The sequence below is a fragment of the Diadema setosum genome, chromosome 22 (assembly GCF_964275005.1).
Source record: "Diadema setosum chromosome 22, eeDiaSeto1, whole genome shotgun sequence".
NCBI lineage: Eukaryota > Metazoa > Echinodermata > Echinoidea > Diadematoida > Diadematidae > Diadema > Diadema setosum.
In genome coordinates this window covers 3,711,641-3,734,267 of record NC_092706.1, presented here as the reverse complement: position 1 = coordinate 3,734,267, position 22,627 = coordinate 3,711,641, and the positions used below count along the sequence as shown (strand labels likewise).

The following is a 22,627-nucleotide window of genomic DNA, read 5'->3' as shown; positions in this document are numbered from 1 at the left end:
CCATGTTTTCTTAACCCGTTGAGGATGGACTGATTTTGCTACAAGTACAACACGCATTTCCCATAGACACCTGCCTGAGTATACTCGGGACTCGTCCTCAACGGGTTATGAAGGACATGGTGGCACTTGTTGATTGAAATTGTTTGATATTCTTGTAGAGGGTGGCATATTATTATAATATTTTGAAATATGGTTGTTTTAAATCTCATTGTTTCATTATACAGGACTTAATTTGCAGTTCAGCCTTATCCATCCCTGACTGTATGACGAGTCTTTGAATGTGAATGGTCATGATTTCAACAGTGTGAAGAAACCAGGAGAAGACACAAGAGACTCCTTTACTCAGTGACAATGTCTCGACAGGTCATCATCACAAGAAACTTTTCTGGATGGAGCAAGTGCTCCCCGCCCCCTAGCACCCTCCTCAGCGGGGATCTCGCCAGCAGCATCCTAAAACACGCCCAGAACCTTGGGGCGGGACTGAAGAAGGGGGCAGCAGGCCAGAGCAGGACTTTCTCCCTCCTGTCCGGCGCCAAGCCCCTGTGCGGTGTGGTGGACTCCCGAGTCTGGCAGGAGGCCGGTGCCTCCGACTGCCACAAGGCACCCAAGGTGCACCCCAACCAGCGGGGCTACATGCTGCAGTACCAAAGGTGGAAGAGTGACTTCTTCAAGATTACCATGCCCAATGACTGGAACTCCATGTATTCTCCCAATCTCACTCACGACCTACGTAGATTTCTTGAAGAGGTAAGTAACGTGTTCCCCTTTTCTCCCCTCTTCTTTGAACAAGCCAATGGCTTAGCAGCTGGTGCATGTACACATAGGTCACAGGTCTTTCACACTGTGTAATGTTAGGATAAGGTTACATACAACCCAATATCAGTTTGAGATGTGATATTAGTAAACAAATGCCTGCTTTTGTTTTTCTTAATCTAGAAACATTGTTGCTCTGAGGGAATGACACCTAAGATTCCCATTGATTAAACATGATATGTAATTACTAACTAGTACTAACACACAGCACATCCAACTGAACAAATGTGAACAAAACTTGATAGCTTCATGTTTGCCTGTCAGCATATTCCAGGATATTGTTATGTGGCAAGTGAAACAACAGATCTTTTAAAACCTGTCATGCTATTCTGAGCTGATGCACATGCCATACAAAAATTGTAATTTGTGGCAGTAGTGCACCTAAACAAATTGTTTACTATTTATGCATGTTTGATTTCATTTTTCCCATGTGTGTAGCTAACTTTACTGTAGGGGTCAATATTATGAAAGGCAGTTGGATTTTAATACAAGGAACCTGGAATTTGATGTAAGTGTTAAACGCAGTATACATTGTAAAAAGAAGAAAAAATGAAAGACACAAGGGAAAAGAATTTGAGTGCCTTGTCAAGGGCAACATTGTAGTCCATGCTCGGAGACGACAGCATCTGTTGAAGATGTTAACACATGTCTTAGTTGAGAATGCGAGCATGTGCCTATCCAGATAGCGCCTCTTTCTTCTGTTCCATTGATCAAGTGATTATTTGCCTGTGTATGACAGGTTGACCTTGAGTAAGTCACCACCTGTTTCAAAGCTGCATACTTTGCCAAATGCAAGGTCTACGACTAGCATTGAATGTGCTCTTTGCATTGATCAGCACAATGTATGAAGTGTGTAACACTGTTCAAAGTGGCACAACACACAGGTACAAGTCTATCAGTTCAACCAAAATACACCTTGTAGGATGCTTGACAGTGCCAAATTAAAGAAATATGTGCAATGGCATGTGATTCTGAAAAAGCAACAATATGATTGGCACATTGTAATAAATTCTGAGCTGTCTCTATGTATTGGGAAATACTATTCATGTGAACATACATATTTCTGATTTAAATTCAACTTAATACTTGTAGTATCTTTGTGTGGTATGAGGCAAGTATGCTTTTGAATAGTGTGACTGATGATAAAGTGACAAGAGAAAACAAATTCTGATCTTTCTTTTTTTTTACATTGTACATCCCATTTTGAAATCCTCTGTTAAAATTCATTAATCATACCCAAACAGTGTATACTTTTTTTGATTTTTGAATGTCATTTCTTGTAGTTTTTATACCAAGACTGCAGATTGAAGCTTTGTGTCATAATAGTGCTGACAGATATTGCATGTAGACACAAGTACTTTATTTCTTGCTTGCCATTGCCTGTAAATGGATCATGGATTTGGTTGTTACAAAACAGCATGAACACATGTTTTTCTTGGATTTGAAGCCCATACTTTTCATTAAATATCTGTGAATAAATCTTGATATCATGCTACATGATGTTGTAAAAAGATAGCAAAATTCAACTTCCTTCATTTAAATGGCAGTACAGCACATGTTGGAATTGTGTGTAAAGGAAAATGAGGTAATTTATTTTTTCTTTCAAATTTTCATTTGCACAGTAGCCACACAACAAGTCAGTTGTTGATAAAATTTGTGAAAGATGATACATTTGTACATGTCTACACGTTTGCTTTAAATGTATTCAAGACATTGGGTGGACAAGTAAAGTATAGCCAGTTGCTGTCGTGAAGGTTTTTGCCACCGTATTGTCTGTTCGTGGGCTCCTCGCTCTGTTTAGGAATACGATAGCTTTGGGCAGTGTGGATATCAGCACGGCTTCCGTGTGTTTCTCTGGCTAAACTCTGGAAAGAGGCTTGCTTCACGTAAGCCTCTGTGCCTGCATGGGGAGAAAAGAAGGTGGATGATGTGTCTGCCTGCTTTTCACAGAGTTGTGTTCTTGTCGTTCAGAGGTAGCATCCAGGCCCCTGAATGCAAAGATAATCACCGCGCATGGCCTGGCACAACCTTTTCATGCCCGTCAGACCCTGCCACTGTCAGAGGTCTATGACATATTGTGTGTGTATGAGTGAACTTCAGAGGATATGAAACAAAATGAAGCAGTTTATAAAGCTTTTCTTTTTGTATGTCGTGTGATTTTTAAGTGAGATAATGTGAAACAATACAAATTTGTCGCAAGTGTGTAATCCACAAGACTACATTGTACGTGTATGTGTATCATGCTGAAACAAAAGAATGTCCAGTGACACTCTGAGCTCATGCAGTATTCTGTGATGAAGTGTCTGCCATTCTGAGATTGTCGGGAGTTTGTGATTAAATTTGCATCCCTGGCAAACAACGAGACTCGATGTAAATATGGTCTGTGCTTTCCAAATATTAAAATGAAAAGGCTGAAAAGCAGTGCAGACATGAATTGTAAAGTAGCATAGAGCCAATGGAAAACAGCAACATTTTGCGCAAAGTGCAGAACGGAAGCTGACACAGTGCAGCACACTTCAATATTGTCATGCTGTACACCACTCCTTGCCACTTTGTACTGTGATCTATGATGTACATGTACATTATAGAAGAATGGTAGACACGTCCCTGCCTAGAGCATACAGACATTTTTGTTGTTGTTGATAGTGATGAATACAGCTGTGTATATATTGTATGCATCCAGAACCCCCTCCCCTCCCATCCTGTCCTTCACCCACTCCACCCTCTCCCCTATCCCCTTCCCCTGCCCCTTCCCCTTTACTCTGCCCTTCCTTCCAACCTCCCCCCTCCCGCACACATGCACACAGGAGCATTAGCTTCATCTTCATTTGGAGGAGTCGTTTCCAGAAGCTATGTGACTTGACTACCCATACTAGAGCTGCTGTAATTGGAGAGCCTACTGCTTCCAAAATTGCCCCGGAGATGAGATGATAGGAAGAGTAGAGTTGGACAGAGAGAAAAAAAAAGGGGGGGGGGGGAGGGAGTTCGATCTTCCTGCATGACAAAAGCATGTTTCAATTTTTAAAGATCAACCCAAATCCAGGTTGATAGTTTTCTGCTTTCTGCTTCCTTTTTTGACATTTTGAAAAATATAGGGGTCACGTCATTTAAAGCAAATCAAATAGGATTTAACATGGAAAATGTTTACCAGTATATTTGTGCTGTTCTTTCTGGTGCACAGTTGAAATGCCCCGCTTTCGTATTATGTCTCAATATTCTTCTTAGAAGCGCAGCAATAAATTCCTTGGACTCTATGGGAAATGTTCCTATTCTACATCTGTTGGTGATGGCATAAACTTAACTTTATCTCAGATATGGTCTCATTTACCCTTCATGGCATTAGCAGGCTGTGGCTACGAAAGGACATAGAAACTGTTCAGTATATTAATCAATAGAAATAATGGTAAACTTTCTAATTCATGAGAATTGGTTGTGACTGTTGAATGTGTGTAGCTCAATTCTAAGCTTGCACATCTTTACTGCAGACTCACTTTTGCAGATTTGCTTGACAGGTGTTTTGCAGTATTAAATCAAAGTTCTTATAAAAATCTACAAACTTTAAATTTCTGTAGAATGCAATTTTAGTGAAGCTTAATGAAATGAAGTTAAGGCAATATTAAGTTGCATATAGGCACCTACACTGTATATACCCTGCTCACAGTCAATATTTGAAAGCAGATTCAGAAACACATTTTTTTTTTTCCCACCATAATATTCCTTAGATGGACATCACTCAGTGCTCACTGATGAATTGTATTTTGTGGTATAAGTAAATTCCATAGATGGACATCGGTCAGTGCAAACTGATGAATTTTGTATTTTGTGGTGTAGGTAAATTGCATTAGATCTCATATCCAGACCTTTGTGTGATACATGAGCACAGTGGATCCGCCACATTTGACACAAGAGCCGTATTTTGTGATCCTCCCTTATCTGATTTTCAGCACACTATACTCAATTAGCACTGCCTACAAATCAGGCTAACACTTTCAAGAGTCCCATGGCCGTTGCCTCAAGCGGTGAGCGTTTCGAATGCCATGCATCCCTCTGATAATGCGGGATGGATTTCAGCACGTAGATGAAGTCGTAGGCTGCTACAATCCACTTGAATCTGTCCATCCGGGGGTTTTTTGGTTTGTTTATTTGTGTGTGTGTGTGTGTGTGTGTGTGTGTGTGTGTGTGTGCGCACGCGCTTCACTCTTCTCCCGGAGAACTCTTAATCACCGTTCACTATATGATGTTACAATGCTGTGTTAACATTAGGACTGTTAATATAATTTGAAATGATAAGCTGTTGGAAGTGTTAACAAAAATCAAAGAGAGACTAAGCGTGAAATGTATGATGCACTTTGTGTATTATTATCTATATTTATCCTATGCAGCATAATGTATCCCAGAAGAATGTGATTTTGGAACTCCTGCACTGCACAAAGATACCAGTTTACCAGGGTCAGTGCAAGACCTATTATATAGTGGCATTTTGATATTCAACTCTGGCATGAGGCTGTTTGTATCCTAATTGCTCTAGGTAGATTTGAATAGAATTGACAGGACCACTTTAACCTGTTCCATACTGAATTCTGAAATGCCCATAGACTTTATACGCAGGTCACCAAGTTCCAGTACAGAATGGGTTAAAGCAGATATGAACCCATTCATTTGAATGCAAGTCAGGATCATTTTATGATATCATAAAGTACAGTTATTCCAGCTGGGACATTTCTCTCTGTTGTTCTCCATGCCAAGAATGCATGTAGCATTCACAAATTATGTAACTGAAGGAATTTCAAGAATGATGCCCTGAACATTCAAAGAAATCATAGTGACAGAAAAAACTTTCAAAATACAGCCAAATTGTCAGACACATGCCTCTTCTGGGGACAAAGTTGACATTGATGTACACATAGATTGAGCTGGACTTTGTGCCATACATGTTGTGACTGCTTTGAATACAGTGTAGTTGATATTTGGTACAATTTGGTTACAAGGACTGGACCCAGCATTCTTGTCAAAGATGTACTATTTATTTATACACACTTGTATAAAGGACACTGTTTGACATTACAAGTGTTTAATACTGTCTGTACTATAATTTATAGTAACAATTTGTCAGTCAGCTTCAATTTTACATATTTGCAGATATGTGACTGGTACAGTGTACAGATCGTTGAAACTGGAAGCATTAGCTTACAGTCATAAATGCCTTTAATGCACTGTCTGCATCGTCTCCGAGTGAGTAATTTTGTGAGGAGCGCATTCCTCTAAGTCCCCTTATCAACTCCTCGTGACAAGGTTGAGCTGTATCCGGAACCCCCCAAAAGCTAGAACATGCTGACGACTGATTGGAGAGCTCTATGTTCGTATGGGTGAATCTACTTCCGTTGATTAACCACCGACTTGGATTCGCAGTGGAGACACTCAGCAAATGGGGTTGGTTTTTGCTTGAAAAGAAAACACTCAAGGGTACACTCTCATTCAGTCAGAGCTATTCCTGCACTCATTTGAAGGATGATGTAGGGATTCATATCACGTACAATGTACACTTTGGAATGCTGCGCTGTGTCTTTTGATGTTAGACTACCAAAGAATATGAAATTATGTTCTTCGTAGAATGTGCATTTAGCAGAATACAAACTGTGAAATAAAACTGAATAAAAAAAAAAAATTGATGAAAGTTTGAATTCAAATAAATCATACTTAAGGTTATTAGGAGTTTTTAATTGCATTCATATATTAAACTATCTGTACTACAAGTACAGTGTATGTCAAGAAAAATGATGCGATTATGCCATTAAAATGAAAACCAAATCATCAATTCTTAGGAGTTACATTGTATGCGAGCTGCTGACGGATATTCATGTGTGACGGATGACATGCTTAAATTGCAGGAGTTCAGGTGTCGGTGAACCATACAAAATGTAAGACTGTATAATAGCTGGAGCCTGTTATTGATCACCGCACGGTGGCTTTGAACAAAATGGTGCTGTGTCCAGTGTGTTGACCAGGGATGAAAGACCAGCTTGGTATTGATTAGTGTCTTTCTCTCACTTTCCTTGAGTCATCTCAGTGAAGACAAAGTTGTGTGAAAGTAAATGGCCTTTGATATTGATTTTTCAGTTATGCAACAACACTGTACTTCAGGACATGGTGGTGACTGGAACATGTGCTTTTCATTTGACAAACACTACAAAAATTCTTTTTATTCATCATCTTTCAGTTTTTTTTAACCTGCTGACATTAACGCAAGTTTCATGTCATCATCAAACCATGTGAACCATGCATGAAAATTGTGATGGGATATACATGCCTCTAATTGGTCTCACGCCAAACACCTAACTGAATGCACAAAAACACCAAGAGACTTATTTTTCACTTGGTCACATGTACAACCTACTGCCCACAGAAAATGTCATTGGCAGTACATGCTGAATTCAATTGTTCAATGACAGGGCCAAGTTGCAGGTAAAAGGACGTTGCCTTTGTGTAACTTCCTGTGGCATGTATTGTGACCACAAGGCCAGACTTTGTTTTGAAAAATGAGGGGGATGGAGGTCTCACAAAGATCATATTCCAGCAGAGATAGTCATTTCATTCCAGTTTGTAACTCAGTGTACATGTTTTAACCTGCCAGTCATTTTGAATGAAATGGTGGACCTGGTTTTTTGTATCACATGTTCTACTCAAATTGCCGTGAATTTGAATAAATGCATGATTAAACAACAAACTTTTTAGAGAAAGAAGAAAGCAAGCATGCCCTTTGACCTATATACATGTATGCCTGACTCCTGAACAAGTCTGTGATGTGTTCTACTAATGGACAGATTTAGAGTTACCGGTACCAGGGCATCAGTTTGATGCAAAACAACGACAACAATAAACATTTGCTTTTTCCTCCTCTTTGTTGTGTAAAATCAGTTTAAATGCCTTTGATACCTCAGTCATAGAAGATGATGATGGTTAGTACCAGGGAGGTGTTACAGAGATGGAGTGGCAACTCTTCGTAATTCATGCAAACACATGTTTGGGTTCAAGGTGTTACAATGGGATGTCTAGCATTCCATTACGCTTTGAAGTCATGCTCGGCACCGCTCTGGTGTGCAAGACGAAGTTCGGAGACGAAGAACGCATTTCACCTTTCGTTGAATTACAAGTTTTATTTCACCGTAAAATTTTAAATGAAATACTCGAATTGATTTAGAATAGTTTAGGAAAGAATTCAATATTATAAACATGTATTTCTAGTTTCTTCGTAATGCGCAAATCAAAATGAAATGAAAATTAGGCCCTCTTAAAAACCTAATATTTTTCTATAATGCGCATATTTGCGCATGTTAGTTTTTTTATCTTTTAATCTGGGATATGTTGATCTTTCAAATACAGTACTCCGCTAAAGCGTATTCCAGCGTGCTTTTAAACTATTTGCTGTTAAAATTGTTAGTTTTACACTGCATTTTGGTTCGCTGCTCCAATTCAAGTTACACAAATTCATTGTTGCCATCACATTGAAAGAGAGAGTGAATTGCAGTAGGGGCAAGTATTTCTAGATGTGAGAGCGCTAGTCCCGATTATTGATGCTCTCTTTTGTCAAAGCACATGGGTAACACCTGTAGTTGAACGCATAACTTCTCGGCGGCGCCGCGCATGACTTCAAAGGAGAGCAGTAGTTGTCTCTCCTTCTCTAGCACCTCCCTGTTAGTACCCTTGAAGTGGATAAACCCATTAAATCTTTTCAGTTTTTGGTGACCATCTTGAATACAAATCATATACCGGTACATCACATCATCATAATCACCAGTACATCACAATCCTCAAGGATGCAAGACTTGCATCACTCAGATTCAGATGAACACTACACTCTTGAAATAGGTTAAAAGCAGTATTTACCATTTCAAAAGTGAAAGGAAATACAGTATAGGAATTTCAGATTTTAGTGGCCATTTTGGTGGCCATCTTGAATATCTCAAAACTGTCAAGGCAACCAAATTCAGATTCAGCACTGCAGAAATTTACAACCATGGTAAAACAAGGTTTGACTCAAAATCTGACTTTGGCACTAAATAGACTACTGCAATTTATATGTTAGTGACAAGTAACCAGATGATTGTGAAGTATGCCCATAGCTTTCATTGCTCTTTCTTGCAGCAGATGTTGTAGTGTCATTGCTCATGAAATCATAATTATTTGTGTACCATGTACAATTTATAACACCAGTAACCCACACATATGTAACATTTGTGTATCACATTCATAAACCATTATATAACAACAGGTAGCATTTAAAAATAAATGGTTGTGCTGTTATAGGGGCCACTTAGGGACAAGCTGTCCCCATCCCATGTGTTCAGATCCTTGTTGATGGAATGCCTAGCATGATGGCATAGGACACACAGTATTATGACCTCATCAGTTTAAAAGAGCATATTATCGTTGCGTAGTGCTATCCTTGTGATTTGTTTGCTATCAAATGTCCAGTCATGCTTCTGTATTTAAACTCATTTGTGTAAGGGTAGTATTGTGTCATATAACAATGTCATGTAACACAAGGCATTGAGTACAGAGTAACATCACTGTCATAGATCTATGTATCTTTCAGTGTGTTCTTATCCATGAATGAAAGTATGATGGAGTAGAGGAATTCTATGATATAAAGTGATACCATGATAAGGTCTGAATTTCTGAGACTGACTAGAAAGGGTTGAGACTTGATCACCATCTTGTCTACCCCCAGCCTTCGGCAGCATTTATCTTCAGGCTGACCAGTTGTCAATGTTTAGTAGCTCCATGGTCTGACTGAGCTGGTGGGAAACCACAGTGTGCCCTTGCTGACACCATGCATCGTACACTAGCAATTAAATTACTCAATTATATAGTGAAAGAGAACTTTGATGTGAGTCATGGAAATTGTCTCTAAGAGTGTATGTTTTTCAACTTATGAAATTGTGAATGTCGTAACATCTGTTTATGATATTTTGATTATGCTCATAATTACATGATGATGCTCGTTATAGGATGGTGGTCATACAATGTATGAGCAAATTCACATGAATGCATATTACATTGTGTACATGTGGTTCTGGTGTAGTATTGTTTTCTGTCTCAAGGTGCCTTGAGATTTGCTGTTCATTACAGACCCAATATATAATGTGTAGGTGTGTGTGTGCCTTTTTGTTTTTACTTCAAAGCCTATTTTAAGCTTTGACAATATTGCCTTAAAAATAAGTGATAATGTTAAAATTGATTACAAAAAAAGAACCCTTTCATAAGCTTCCACCAAGAGATATAGTGTTATACATTCATGTTTTAGAAAAAAAAAAAATCATATGTTTAAAATGAAAATACCCCTCTTCTGTTTTGTGTTAGAATTAGGGATCACTTGGTTTGGCTTACAATGTCATGGATAATGCTGAATGGCTGGTATCATGAATTGTAATGTATGTACACACTGTATAAATAAAAAAATTACAATTTTTCCTATCATCGCATGCAAAAGTTATTACTGCACACCCCTTGGTCAGAGCTCTGCATAATTATTTAATGGACTACAATGTGTTTTTTAAAGCACATGCTACACTGTAGGCAGTGTGAAAGAGGCCGTCCATCTCCAGGTTTTTCTGAGCTGTCCCTTCCAATTTCTTTTGCGGGGGTGTACAATGTACGGATAAGAGCCCCTCGCCCTGCCAGGCTTCTTGTGGCTTGGGACACCTCCCAGGCTAATCAAGGAGCCGAGTATGCAGTGAAGGGACCTAGCTGACCTTTAGATAACTTAGCCATAAATGCTGCGACACCACTCCATGGGTTGAAAGAGTCTGGAGCCTCTGTCAAGTTCAATATTAGCTATTAAAACTCATACTGGTCCATCAGCCATTGTGACGAGGTAGTGATGATTTCCATTCGAGAGAGAGAGACGCAGAACAATTCCCCCCCCCCCCCAAGATTCTTTCTGATTTTTATCTTCAATAGCAATTCAAGATCAGGTTATGTTCTTTAAATGAGCACTTTCGATCATTGATCATACAATTATTTTGTTGGAATACAAGCAATATTATATTGGTTCAATGGTGATTACATGATACTAGTCTCATTCAAAGTTGATATTTAGATAGTTCGTTAGAAGAAAATTATGTGCTGTGTCCTGTAAATCTTTGTCCACAAAGTATTTACACCTAAAAGGATATCAATCACACATTCTTGACATTGTAAATGTTCCTTTATTAAAATCCCCTCCAGCCAGATGTGTACCATTTGTCATGCTGGAATGAAACCCCACTTTCGGGATAGAAGGGGGGGGGGGGGGTAGCACCACATAATCTGATGGATGGAACCCTTGTTTCACTAATGCATGGTTCTACTGGTACAGCCAGGCCATGGCAAATTGAGTGCAAGTCACACATAAATATTTGAGGTAGTCACGTGTGTGTTAATGGACTGTATGCATCCGTTGACAAATCTGTGAAGATCTACCCAATTTGTGGCGCACTGGGGGGCTCACTCAAAATAGCTGAAGGAAGATGCTCCTGTGGACTTTAAAGGTATTGTTTACCATTTGGAGCAGTGATTTAAAAAATGTTCAAGTTATCACATTTGATGCATATTTGTAGGTCAGTTGTATCACACAACATCCTACCATATAAAAATGTTGCAATGAAGTCTGAAATATAAAGAGATATGACTATTTTTTATCAATAAACCATAGCTGTAGACAGTTCATTCTTGAAACAATTTTATAATAACTATTCACATTTTGTATATATTTAACAATACTTAACATTGATTACACTGATTAACATTTTTACAGTGGTTATATTTCGATCCCTAACTCACATTTTAGTACTATTTTGAAGCACTAAAGCTTGGTTTTTGTTTCATCTGCAAATGGTACCACTACCGGTATATGCCTTTAACGCCTAGTTGCAAAACATATACTTTTAGGCATTGGAAATATTTACAAGGTATCATCACTTCCATGATAGATATGGCTTGGTAGCATACTTCAGACACAACCACAACTGAGGATAATTCTGTTTAAAACATAATACTTGTATAACATGTGCTCTGTGCAGTGAAATATGATATTCAGCATATTGTAAAAATTATATAAATCTGTGCCCAACAATCATGGTTATCAGAACCAGATGTGAACTTATTGAAAAGTGTATGAAGTGTCATGGGTTTGTAAAGCACCTCACCTACAATAAAATGTGCACAAAGGAAACAGTTAAGTCCACCTACAGTGTATACAAATACGTGCATGTATGTATTATGTATTATCTCAGTACTGTAAAACAAGGAATGCTCGTGTGTAATTTTAATTTCGCAAATTTTCGCGAGCGCCAAGATTCGCAAAATTAAAATACACACGAAAGTTCTTGTCTACATTACGTTACATTGAATGCCAGTGGCAATTCGCGAAAATTTCATGACGCAAATATATCATGTTTTATAGTGCATCTTTAGACTCCTTATAAACTGTACATTGTGTACATGGGGTAAAATCTTTGAAGGCTTCCGTGGCGGTAGAACATTGGGTGGTAGAAGGCTTTCGGTGTACTAGATATTCTTTCAAGGGTATGTGTTTGGCCCTGAAAAATGCCTACCCAGTCCCCCCCCCCCCCCCCCCTTTTCAGGGCCACACACATACCCTAGAAAGAATAGGCCCGTTCACACACAAGGGAAAAAGTGCGATTTAAAAATCGATTTTCTTATCGCGATCAAAATTTCGAAATTTTTTCCAGTGTGGGGGCAAGTCCAAGATAATGTCCCCTCAGATGCTCAAAATTCAACTTGATTTTATCAAAAAGTTATTGATATCATGCTGTAGCCAAAGAGTTAAATCATATATTTCCAGCAAAGAAAATATTGAACTATGCAAATTTATGCAAGAAATATGGCCTTGATTTGCATAAATCAAAAACAAACCTTACGTATGGGACAAATTATAAATATTCATCTAAAATCAGTTGAATTTGTCCTTGACCTAGTTCCTTTATGGACATGAGCCCTGTATGAGTTAGTATAATCTGCAATTGGTAAGACAAGGTCAGCACATTAATTATGCAAATTATGCACTTTCCCAGAACATAGTGTCCCATACGTAAGGATTTGAGTATGTTTTTTTAAGTTTTTTCTGAAGATTTGTAACATTGACCAATCATACTTTAGGAAGTTCTAATTTATTCATTTCAACTCCAGATTAGCAAAACTAAATGAGGAAATTTAATTAGTCCTTCATCTTATAACTAATTAAAGTTTGCTTACGTATGGGACAAATGCCTTACGTATGGGACATTACATGCAAAGTGAATGGGAAAACCGCCTTTTGACATGGATGCTATATGTCCTTACATTTGTTTGGTTAATGGTTATCTTTGCACCTACTCTGAAGGATATGTCTATATATCTGCCTCTCCTACTCAGTTGACCTCAGGGAGAGTGTAAGAACAGCATTATTGAGTCATTCTATGATTAAGAAAGGAAAATAAAGAATATTCATTTATACTTGTATTTTCTTATTTTCATTACAGGCTGTGCAGCTGGTCTTAAATTAACATTCCCCGTGAACATTTTGATATTGGACATTTTCTTAATTCAGTTATCATTTTCAACTTTACCTCTCTACAAAATGACTTTGTCCAAGAATGGGATTCTCTGAGTGTCATTTTAGGTGCAGTACACTGTTCAGCATGTACCACAGGTTGTACAGCCTCAAAAGCGAAATCAAAACAATTGTGCTTATAGCGCGCATCAATGACAACATTATAGGTCTTACTGAAAAGAAAAATCACTGAAGGTGTGAGCAGGTAACTTTGTCATTACTAGAGTTGATAGCAAAGGAAAAACCCTATGAGAATACTTTTTATTTTGATATGATTGTTAATATTTCAACTGCTCACCCTCAGAATATGTCATGACTTATCAAGGTCATGAACATGATTTCTGAAAATCCTGTAAAATGAAGACTATAGTTTACATTTGCTATAAACCACAATATCAATACTGGTTCTGTGGTTGGAGTGCTAAAAAACACAAATTACACAAACAAATAGGGAATTCAATTTTCTTTTCTATTTTGTGTTTGAAGAGACAGATGTGCTCTGAGACACCTTCATCAATTCATACTTACTTTGTACCCCACATCTACACAATTATCAACATACATTGCAATCTGGTAGTGTATGATCAAATGAGGTTATAAGAATTTATTCAAAATTGTAATTTGCAGATCAGTGAGTTACTTAAGTGTTTCAAATCTAGATTTGAATGTGCAAATGATAATCTTTCCTGTATCACTACACAAGCATGTATGTATGTACAAAGTAACACAAATTTTGTCGTCTTTGGTTTCATAGACACGAAGCCAAGCAATCTGAAAAAAAAAAAAAAAAAAACAGCATTGGTACATACATTCTTCTATCTCCTTAAAATCTAAAACTTTCATTAAAATTTGATTGATTTTGCAGTTCAGCTAAAATTCACATGGCAAAACATGATGATTACAGAGCAAAATGAAGTACTCTTGTTGTTGTTGTGTTTTGTGCTGCATTTCAAACAATTATAAAGCTTTATAAAAACTTAGACAACTTGCAAGGTAAGCCTAGAGCTACTGAAAGTACCCACTTCAAACTGTATTTGCAAATTACATTGTACGTGACGTTTGATTCTGAAGTTGAAATTATCAAGACTACAAATTAGTTATTGTACATGTACGTGTATGCTATATCAAGGTCACAAGCTAGAATTCGCTCATTTTTTTTTTTTCATTTGATGAAAAAATATTGACTAGAGTAATTACAAATGGGCTAGAAATAGAGTGTCAGTATACTATATCTGTATGTGTAGACATCATGAGGACAGTGTTAATGTATGACGGAATCTAAACTAAGACATTTAATTGTAAATTGGTAATTACTTTTATTTGTTTTATTTTAGCTTTTGCTAGGTACCTGAACCGGGAAAGTACCCACTTAGAAGTCTATTTCATTTGTTACATGTTGTAGCATGATTTGTGGAACTGAATATGATACTATGGGGAAATTTAAAGTCATTCCCATGAATGCATTTGTGCACTAAAGACAAATGTCCCATACGTAAGTTGAGCCATGTCCCATACGTAAGGTGTACTTTCGTTAATTAAACCAACTTCATGAAAATATGCTTTATTCTTTTGCAGTGAAACTTTGCTGAAAGATACTTCAGTATTGTACCTTTCTTCACTTCCAAACAGAACTTGATCAGTAAGGTACTTTCAGAGAATTTTCAGTTCAAACTTTATTTTGAAAAATCCAGTTTTTCTCTGGTCCCATACGTAAGTTGGCATATTTTTCTTAATAAAACCATTAACCCAAGGTCAAATGATATCAAACTTAAACACAATATTCTTCTCAGGGATACCAGTCCTCCTGATGATAAACAATAAAATCCAAGTGCTCCTTCATTACTTTTCAGAGGTTTGAAATCTCTGAATGTCCCATACGTAAGGTGCGCGATATCTTGGACTTGCCCGTGGACAGAAAAATTTCACTAATTACCGCGATCCTTATCGCAATCCAACTCGCACTATTAGTGCGATTTTTCAGAATAATCGCGATTATTTTGCCAAGCGTCGTGTGTGTGAGCGCGATCAAGATTCGGAAATCGGTATTTTTAGTCCCATCGTTCGTAGCGCGTGCGAAACTCTATTGGGACTGCGGGGTCAGTCTTCGGTCATGCAAGATTCGCGCATGCGCAGTTTGGCCACTGATCGTTCTTTCCTTGCTGCGAAGTGCGATTTTTCCCTGTGTATGAACGGTCGAAAAAAAAATCGAAATTTGGATCGCGATTGAAATTTCGATTTTCGTTGTTTGTGAACGGGCCTAATATGTGGTGCACCGTTAAGCCTTCTACCACCAAATATACATGGGGAAGTTCTCGGTCATGAAGACACCATGCTGTAAATGGGGTCACAGTATCATATCAAGACACCAAAGCATGAGGAGGCATTGCATGTGTTGAAACATTCCTTGAATGGATACACACCCCATATTTCACACCTTCCTCAGTATCAAGCTGTGCTATGTAGTCTTCATACAAAACAGAGTTGCAGCCACATGTGCTGTATACAGTATCCTTACGACTGTTTACCGTGGGTATATTACAGCAAGGGAGATCCCAGGTTTAAGGGCTGCCTGTACTACTGAGCGCCAGGATTTGTTGCGTCTGGGTCAGTTCCACAGATATGTCTTTAGAGCTAAAAATAGACCCCTTGATAAGTCACAATGTGATGCTTGACCCTTTAGTAGGTTACACCACAAATAGTACCGGTACTGAGGGACAGTAGGGGAATACACATTACAAATGCACAGGTGCTGCTTTGATGCTGTTGTGTACAAGGTGTGTACTTGTCATCACTGATGAGTAGGAAATCTGTGTTGTTTGATAGTCTTTGTGACCTACATTGCAGTACTCAAGTGATACATGTAGTGTTCAGTTTGAAAAAGACATAAAAAATGAAGTGACTTTGTGGTGGTTGGAGTCTAAAGGTACAAATGTATTTAGGGTTTATGGTGTAATTAAATGAAAATTGATCTGAAAAGGATACCAAATTGTTGTCATTACAATGCACTACTGTGATGAGAAGTGACAAGAACTTCATGTGTAGTCAACTTCCAGTATGGCAGGAATAACTATGTGCAACAAATAAACCCAAGGGCCCGAATTCACGAAGGTGGTACAAATGAAACCATGGTTTAAACCATGGACTAAAACTATGGAGCACCAAGTGTGGCATGGAATATTTCGTTTCGAAATTGGTCATTTTGTCGACAAAATGACTGTTTCGTTAACGAAATTATCATTTCGTGTACGAAATGTTCATTTAGTTATAAAATGTTGTCATTTCGTTACAAAATAATCATTTCATCGATGAAATGACTGATTTTGTAACGAAATATTCCATGGGACACTTGGCGCTCCATGGATTTTGTCCATGGTTTAAACCATGGTTTCATTTGTACCACCTTCGTGAATTCGGGCCAAGATTTATAAATTTGTAGTACAAAATGCAAATAATTTGCACTGTATATATTCTGACATGAATTTGTAGATACAGTGTTTCAGAGACCTGCTGAACCTACTAGGAACCATTAGGAATCTGGAGTATTGAACACAAATGTCAACTGCCATCCCATCTATTTCCATGAGTTATGGCAGCCATAGTATCACTTTAAACTAGAAAAGCACTCAGAGAGCGCAGACCTCCGCCAAGCAGCTCATTTTCACCCTTTCCACCAATACATGCATACTGAAAATCACCCTCTTTCCCAATGTAGAAGCCTTTTGTTTATTATGTCACTACAAGGTGTAGCTTCCAACTACAGTTGAACCTCTCTTATCCGGCCTCCCTTTATCCGGATCTCTCTATTATACGGACGCAATCTCGCCGTGATTTTTTTTTTTTTTTTTTTTAATAATTACGGGAGGAAAGGGGGATTCCCAACTCCTTGAGAACTCCTCCACAAACACACATGAATTACATATTACTTCCAACATTAAAGAGTGTGTACAGTTCTGGTCGAGGTGAGGATTTAGCTTTTAACGTTTTGCGAGATATTCAGAAACCACTCTATGAGATGTCAAAGAGCATGCAGTTCTAAGGGGTATCAAAAGTTTATTCGATGAAAATCGGTTTTGAAATGGCTGAGATATCCAAAAACAAGGTGAAACAAAGAGATCCTAATGAAGTTGTGGCATGTTGCCTTTTATTATTAGCACTTTTTTTGATATCTCAGCCATTTGAAAACCAATTTTCATCAAATAAATGTTGAATCCTTCTTAAAATTACATGCTCTTTCATATTTCATAAGAGGCTTTTCATTATCTCACTTAGGAATGTTCAAAACATGAATCCCCACCTCAACCAGTACTGTACAGTCCCTTTAACATACACCTCTATTTTTGGGTCTGTTACTGAGTGTAACCAGGGAGGTGGAAGAAAGATGGAGATGGCACTCTGAGAGCTTCCCTCAGAGAAAAAATCAAGTGGTCTTACACCGATTAACGTCTTGAAATCCAACCCTCATTCTGTGATAAATATGTCAAAATCTGGCCTTATCGGTCCACCCATCACCCTCCGGCGCACAAGAGTGACGCAACATGATCTCCTTTCCAGGCCTTCCATAAACACACGCTCGTAAAAATCGGGCTTTGAAGCGATGCGTGGCACCGACAATATGACGTCATATTCAAAATTTTGGCAGTCTATTACATTCAGTGAAAGACGTCCCCCTTCGAAAGCTACAACTTATGGCTCAAGAATTGGGTAGCGTGGTATGTCTATACCTTTCGCTGGTTCAGCAGACTGTGCTGAGGAGATTGCCGTTTGAACCAGCGAAATCGGTACACAAACAACGGAGTTACTGAGCAGTAAGTTTTGTGCGCTAGAGATGTCATCATATTGTTTCTGTATCGATTATGAGAAATCCCGCACATTTCCGCAATTTTTTTATAGTTAGAGAGGTAGGCCTGACCTTGATCTTCAAAATGATATAAGTTACATGAGCGTGTTCGGGCGTGTTTTCAAACAGTTCGAGTGTAAAAGTAGTGCTTCATAGAGACCGAGGCGGTTTTTTTTTTTTCGTCTGCACCCGAGCGAGCTGGGGCTTTTCAGCGTACTCGTCGAGTTGTTGTAGGGCCGCCGCGTAGGCGTCGGGACAGCGTTCGTTGCCGTTGTTTCGGTGAATTTGAGTTACTAGTAAATACATATTGGAATGGAAAGTTGAGTGTTAAAAAGTGTAAATTAGACATATCAGCCTTGATTATAATAATTTTCCGTAGAGAATTAAAGATGATATCTATAAAAGCCTAGATGTATGATGCTGTAAGTATATTTTAGGGGGAAAAACAGAGCTTAGTATACATGTACAGTGTTTCGCCTCACTCTCCCTCGATCATTCATCGGTAAATACCGGTAATCGGCTTGACTCTACCCCATGCTTACGTTACAAAAAATTGAATTAAAAAGTAGTAGAGTACATCTCTGGAGCTAGTAGAATCTAACGTTTAACAGTGGTTAGATTCTAGTTTGTGAAATACTAGAGTCTACTAGCTAGGACTAACGTTAGGTATGCTTTTGCTAGGCAGCGTACCCGAGGTGACGCTGCGCTATTAAACAGTGTCCCGAGCCTTGCCCTTGCCTTGGCCTCCAATTTCCAAGCCAAGGCCCAACTAACTTTCTGAGTTTCAGTTTCAATTGCAAATCAACTTTCGTTAAGTTGCTGTGTCAATGTGATTTTGAATTTGCTAAAAGCAATTCCTCCTCAACAAACTCGTCTCCGTCAAAATCACGATCGCCAGATCCACCACCACTGCTTACACCACTGCTTACACCACTGCTTTACAGAATACACTCTGAGTTAATTCTGTGCTTACACCGTAGGACGCCATTTTATTCCCCGACCACAATGCATTTCGCGTCGTGATTTCCGCCACAAGATTTACGACTTGCAGTGCGCCGAGCGTGAGTAATGGGATTACGGGAGGGGGAAAAAAACGCTGTCGGGGCCACGCATGACTTCAAAGGAAACTCAGAAGAGCACACTCCATCTTTCTTCCACCTCCCTGGTGTAACAATGAAAAGGTTGCAGTATACACATTACTACGTGGTACTACAATGGGCTACATCAGTACATGTGTATGTATATGTACATGTATAAAGCATTGAGTCTCCCGTATCCGGCCAAATCCCTTATGCGGATGAGCCCCGGTCCCGACTTGTCCGGATACGAGAGGTTCAACTGTACTGTATAATGCGGTGCCTTGCCGAGGCAGAGCATTTGCTTTTGGATAGAGCACGTATGCAAACCTCAAACACACACAGCTTGAACTTCCAAGTTCATTGACCCTTTCTGCCAAAAGAACAGAAATCCTTTAAAAAATCCATAATAATCCTGGATCACTACCAAAATTTAATCATGTGTTCCTTCTGTCGTTATCAACTTTTCTTGCAAGTTTCATTCAAATATGTGCACAACTTCTTTTCAAGTTATTTTGCATTCTGACAAACAAACAAACCAGCGCTGATGAAAACATAACCTCCTTCCTTGGCGGAGGTAATACTCTAGAGATGTACCTGGTAGTATCAAGGAGGTACAGTAATCGCCTAGTACCTCCTTGGTTGTATCCTATGAGACAGCAGATGCTGCAAGTGAAGCGAAGTTCTTCTCATTCAGAAATCCCAAAGGAATCGTTCCTTGTTGACATTTAGATTTTAATAGGCTGTTGTGATGTGAAAAAAAATATCTTGAAGGAAACTATACAGTAATTAGTCTTGTTTTACGTGATATTCCCCCCCCCCCCCCGCCACTGAACGTGCAATTTGTGAATGCTCAAATTCCTCAAGGAAGAAAAATGATGGCTGCAAGTAAAACTTCTGTATCAGAATAGAATCAACTGGATGTTGTCACAGCAATATTAACTGCGTCATTAAGTGCCAGAATGCTTGTAATGAAAAATTTTGTGTGATGAGGTTCCTACAACAATAAAAACACACCAGGTAACCTACTGAACCAGGTGAATATCACACGTCATGCATTTGGATTTTAAAGGTAGGGGATACCTTTTACAGACCTCCCAAAATGCAGCAAAACATTAAATATGAACCTCAGGGGACTTGTTTAGGCCACTGCTGAGAAATTTGGAAATCAACAGTTATCTACAATTTGAATAAAGCACAAAACTCAACTACTCAGTAGTTCTGTGTGTCAGCCACACTTAAGCCTTTTTGTTGCAGTCTTCTGTATTTTTCTATCTATAAACACAAATCTAAAAGTATAAGAGCTGATGTAATAGCATAATAGAGTGTGTGGCAAGAATGTATATAGAAATGTTTGTAAGTTTTGATGAACTTTCTTCACAAAATATACATGATGGACACACATGCAGTGCATGGGTCTGCAAAGGTAGCCTAGCAATGTACTGGAATTTACGGTGAGCCCCGAAAAAAATTCAATTCAAAATCTAACCGTCAATAAAAATGTACTAAATGTTACCTTCCACTTTCAATACTTTATGGGAGTTTCTAAAATGATACTCTCTTCAACATACCACTCTATTTATACAACTCTTCATTTAAGGCATGCAAATGGGATTCCCTACCTTTAATGGCATACTTTAATTTCTTTAGCTGTGTTATCGATGAGCAATACATTTCTGCCCCTTTGCCTTTTCAAAAAGTCTCTGAAGCTTGGCTGGAGCTGTGTAGAAGGCTTTCTGTGGCGTGGATGTTCCCATCAAATGCTGTCAAGTGTAAAGTATTTGCTCTTTGCAGTGAATGGGGCTATTAATTCCCTCTCCGGAGTGCAGAAGAAGCAGTGACTCTGTATAAACTTAAAATGAGGTATATTAATATTTTGCTGAAATCACCTCACTTCGTCAACCAAAATCTACAGGATTTGATGTGCACCATATCATGTCCTTTGGCAAAATGTGCATTAGATTGATGACATATACATGTATGTAATTTATAAGGCCTTTAATGATAACATGACCCTAAATACCCAGGGTAGCCACTTGAGTGTAGGCACGGCCGTTTTTTCCCCGCTGAGGGCCCTGCCGCTATTACCACAGCTTGGCCAATACCCATATTTACACCTCGGGCAACAGGAAAATAATGAACAAGACATCTGCAAGGATGTACAGTCGACAGTATATTGCATAGGCAGTGTTTTAATGCGAGTGGACCAATATTTGTGAAATTAAAGGACAAGTTCACCTTCATAAACATAAGGATTGAGAGAATGCAGCAATATTGGTAGAACACATCTGAAAGTTTGAGGAAAATTGGACAATCAATGCAAAAGTTATGAATTTTTAACATTTGTGTGTTGGAACCGCTGGATGAGGAGACTACTAAGGCTCGTGATGTCATATGAGTACAACAGTATAAAGAAAATGTAAAGAAAATTCAACATATTTTCACTTTTTTCGCATAATAAAAGAGCACTTGACTTGCCTCTTTCTAAAGACAATGGAAATAATATTACCCATAACATATGGTCAGTAACGAGTCAAGGGAATGTGTACTTTTTGTCAAATGATGAAATTTTGTGAAATTCTCTTTATATTTTCCTTTCATTGTTGTACGCATGTGACATCATATACTGCAGTAGTCTTCTCATCCAGCGGTGACTGCACAAAAACTTCAAAAATTCATAACTTTTAAACGGATTGTCCGATTTTCCTCAAACTTTCAATGATGTGTTCTACTAATATTGCTACATTCTCTCAATCCTTATGTCAATGAAGGTGAACTTGTCCTTTAAGAACTTGCAAAAATATTAGTGGGGGGCCTTGCATGTGTTATTTTTGATTTTCAGTTCAAGTTGATGTAAAAGTTTAATCTTTGGTACTAAGTTTAATCTTTGGTAATTGTCTATAGATCAATTTTGGTTCGAGTGTCAAGCACACAAGTAAGAAATACTCAAAATGGCCGCCAAAATCCAAGATGGCCGCCAACTTCTAGACTTTTGTCAAAAAATTGGATAAAACTCTCCATTTGAAGTGATTTTAGTGCTGAACCTGATATTTTCAAAGGTAATGAGATTATTGGACACATTTTACAATTAATGCCTTTTGCTTTTTTTTTTGCATAAATTTACATAAATTCCATTTTTTAAGCTTTTTTCCTTAAAAAAATACAATTATTTAGAGACAAAATGTATATAAAAAAATGAAATAATCACAAGGAAATGATAATAAGGAAAGAATTACAGCGAAATCTTCCAGAAATGTCCTAAAATACATTTTCAGCACATCCGATGAATAGGGGGTCAATAGCCCCATG

At 38.3% G+C, this 22,627-nt stretch overlaps 1 protein-coding gene across 1 annotated transcript in view; it reads left to right on the top strand.

The window, feature by feature from the left end:
- The first annotated feature begins 351 nt into the window (after positions 1-351).
- The window catches only part of LOC140245502 (N-acetylglutamate synthase, mitochondrial-like), a 61,119-nt gene continuing 38,843 nt past the window's right edge, over positions 352-22,627 (top strand). Inside the window, exon 1 of the mRNA XM_072325072.1 lies at positions 352-747. Within this exon, the coding sequence (XP_072181173.1) occupies positions 352-747 (396 nt within the window). The remainder of the gene's footprint in view (positions 748-22,627) is intronic.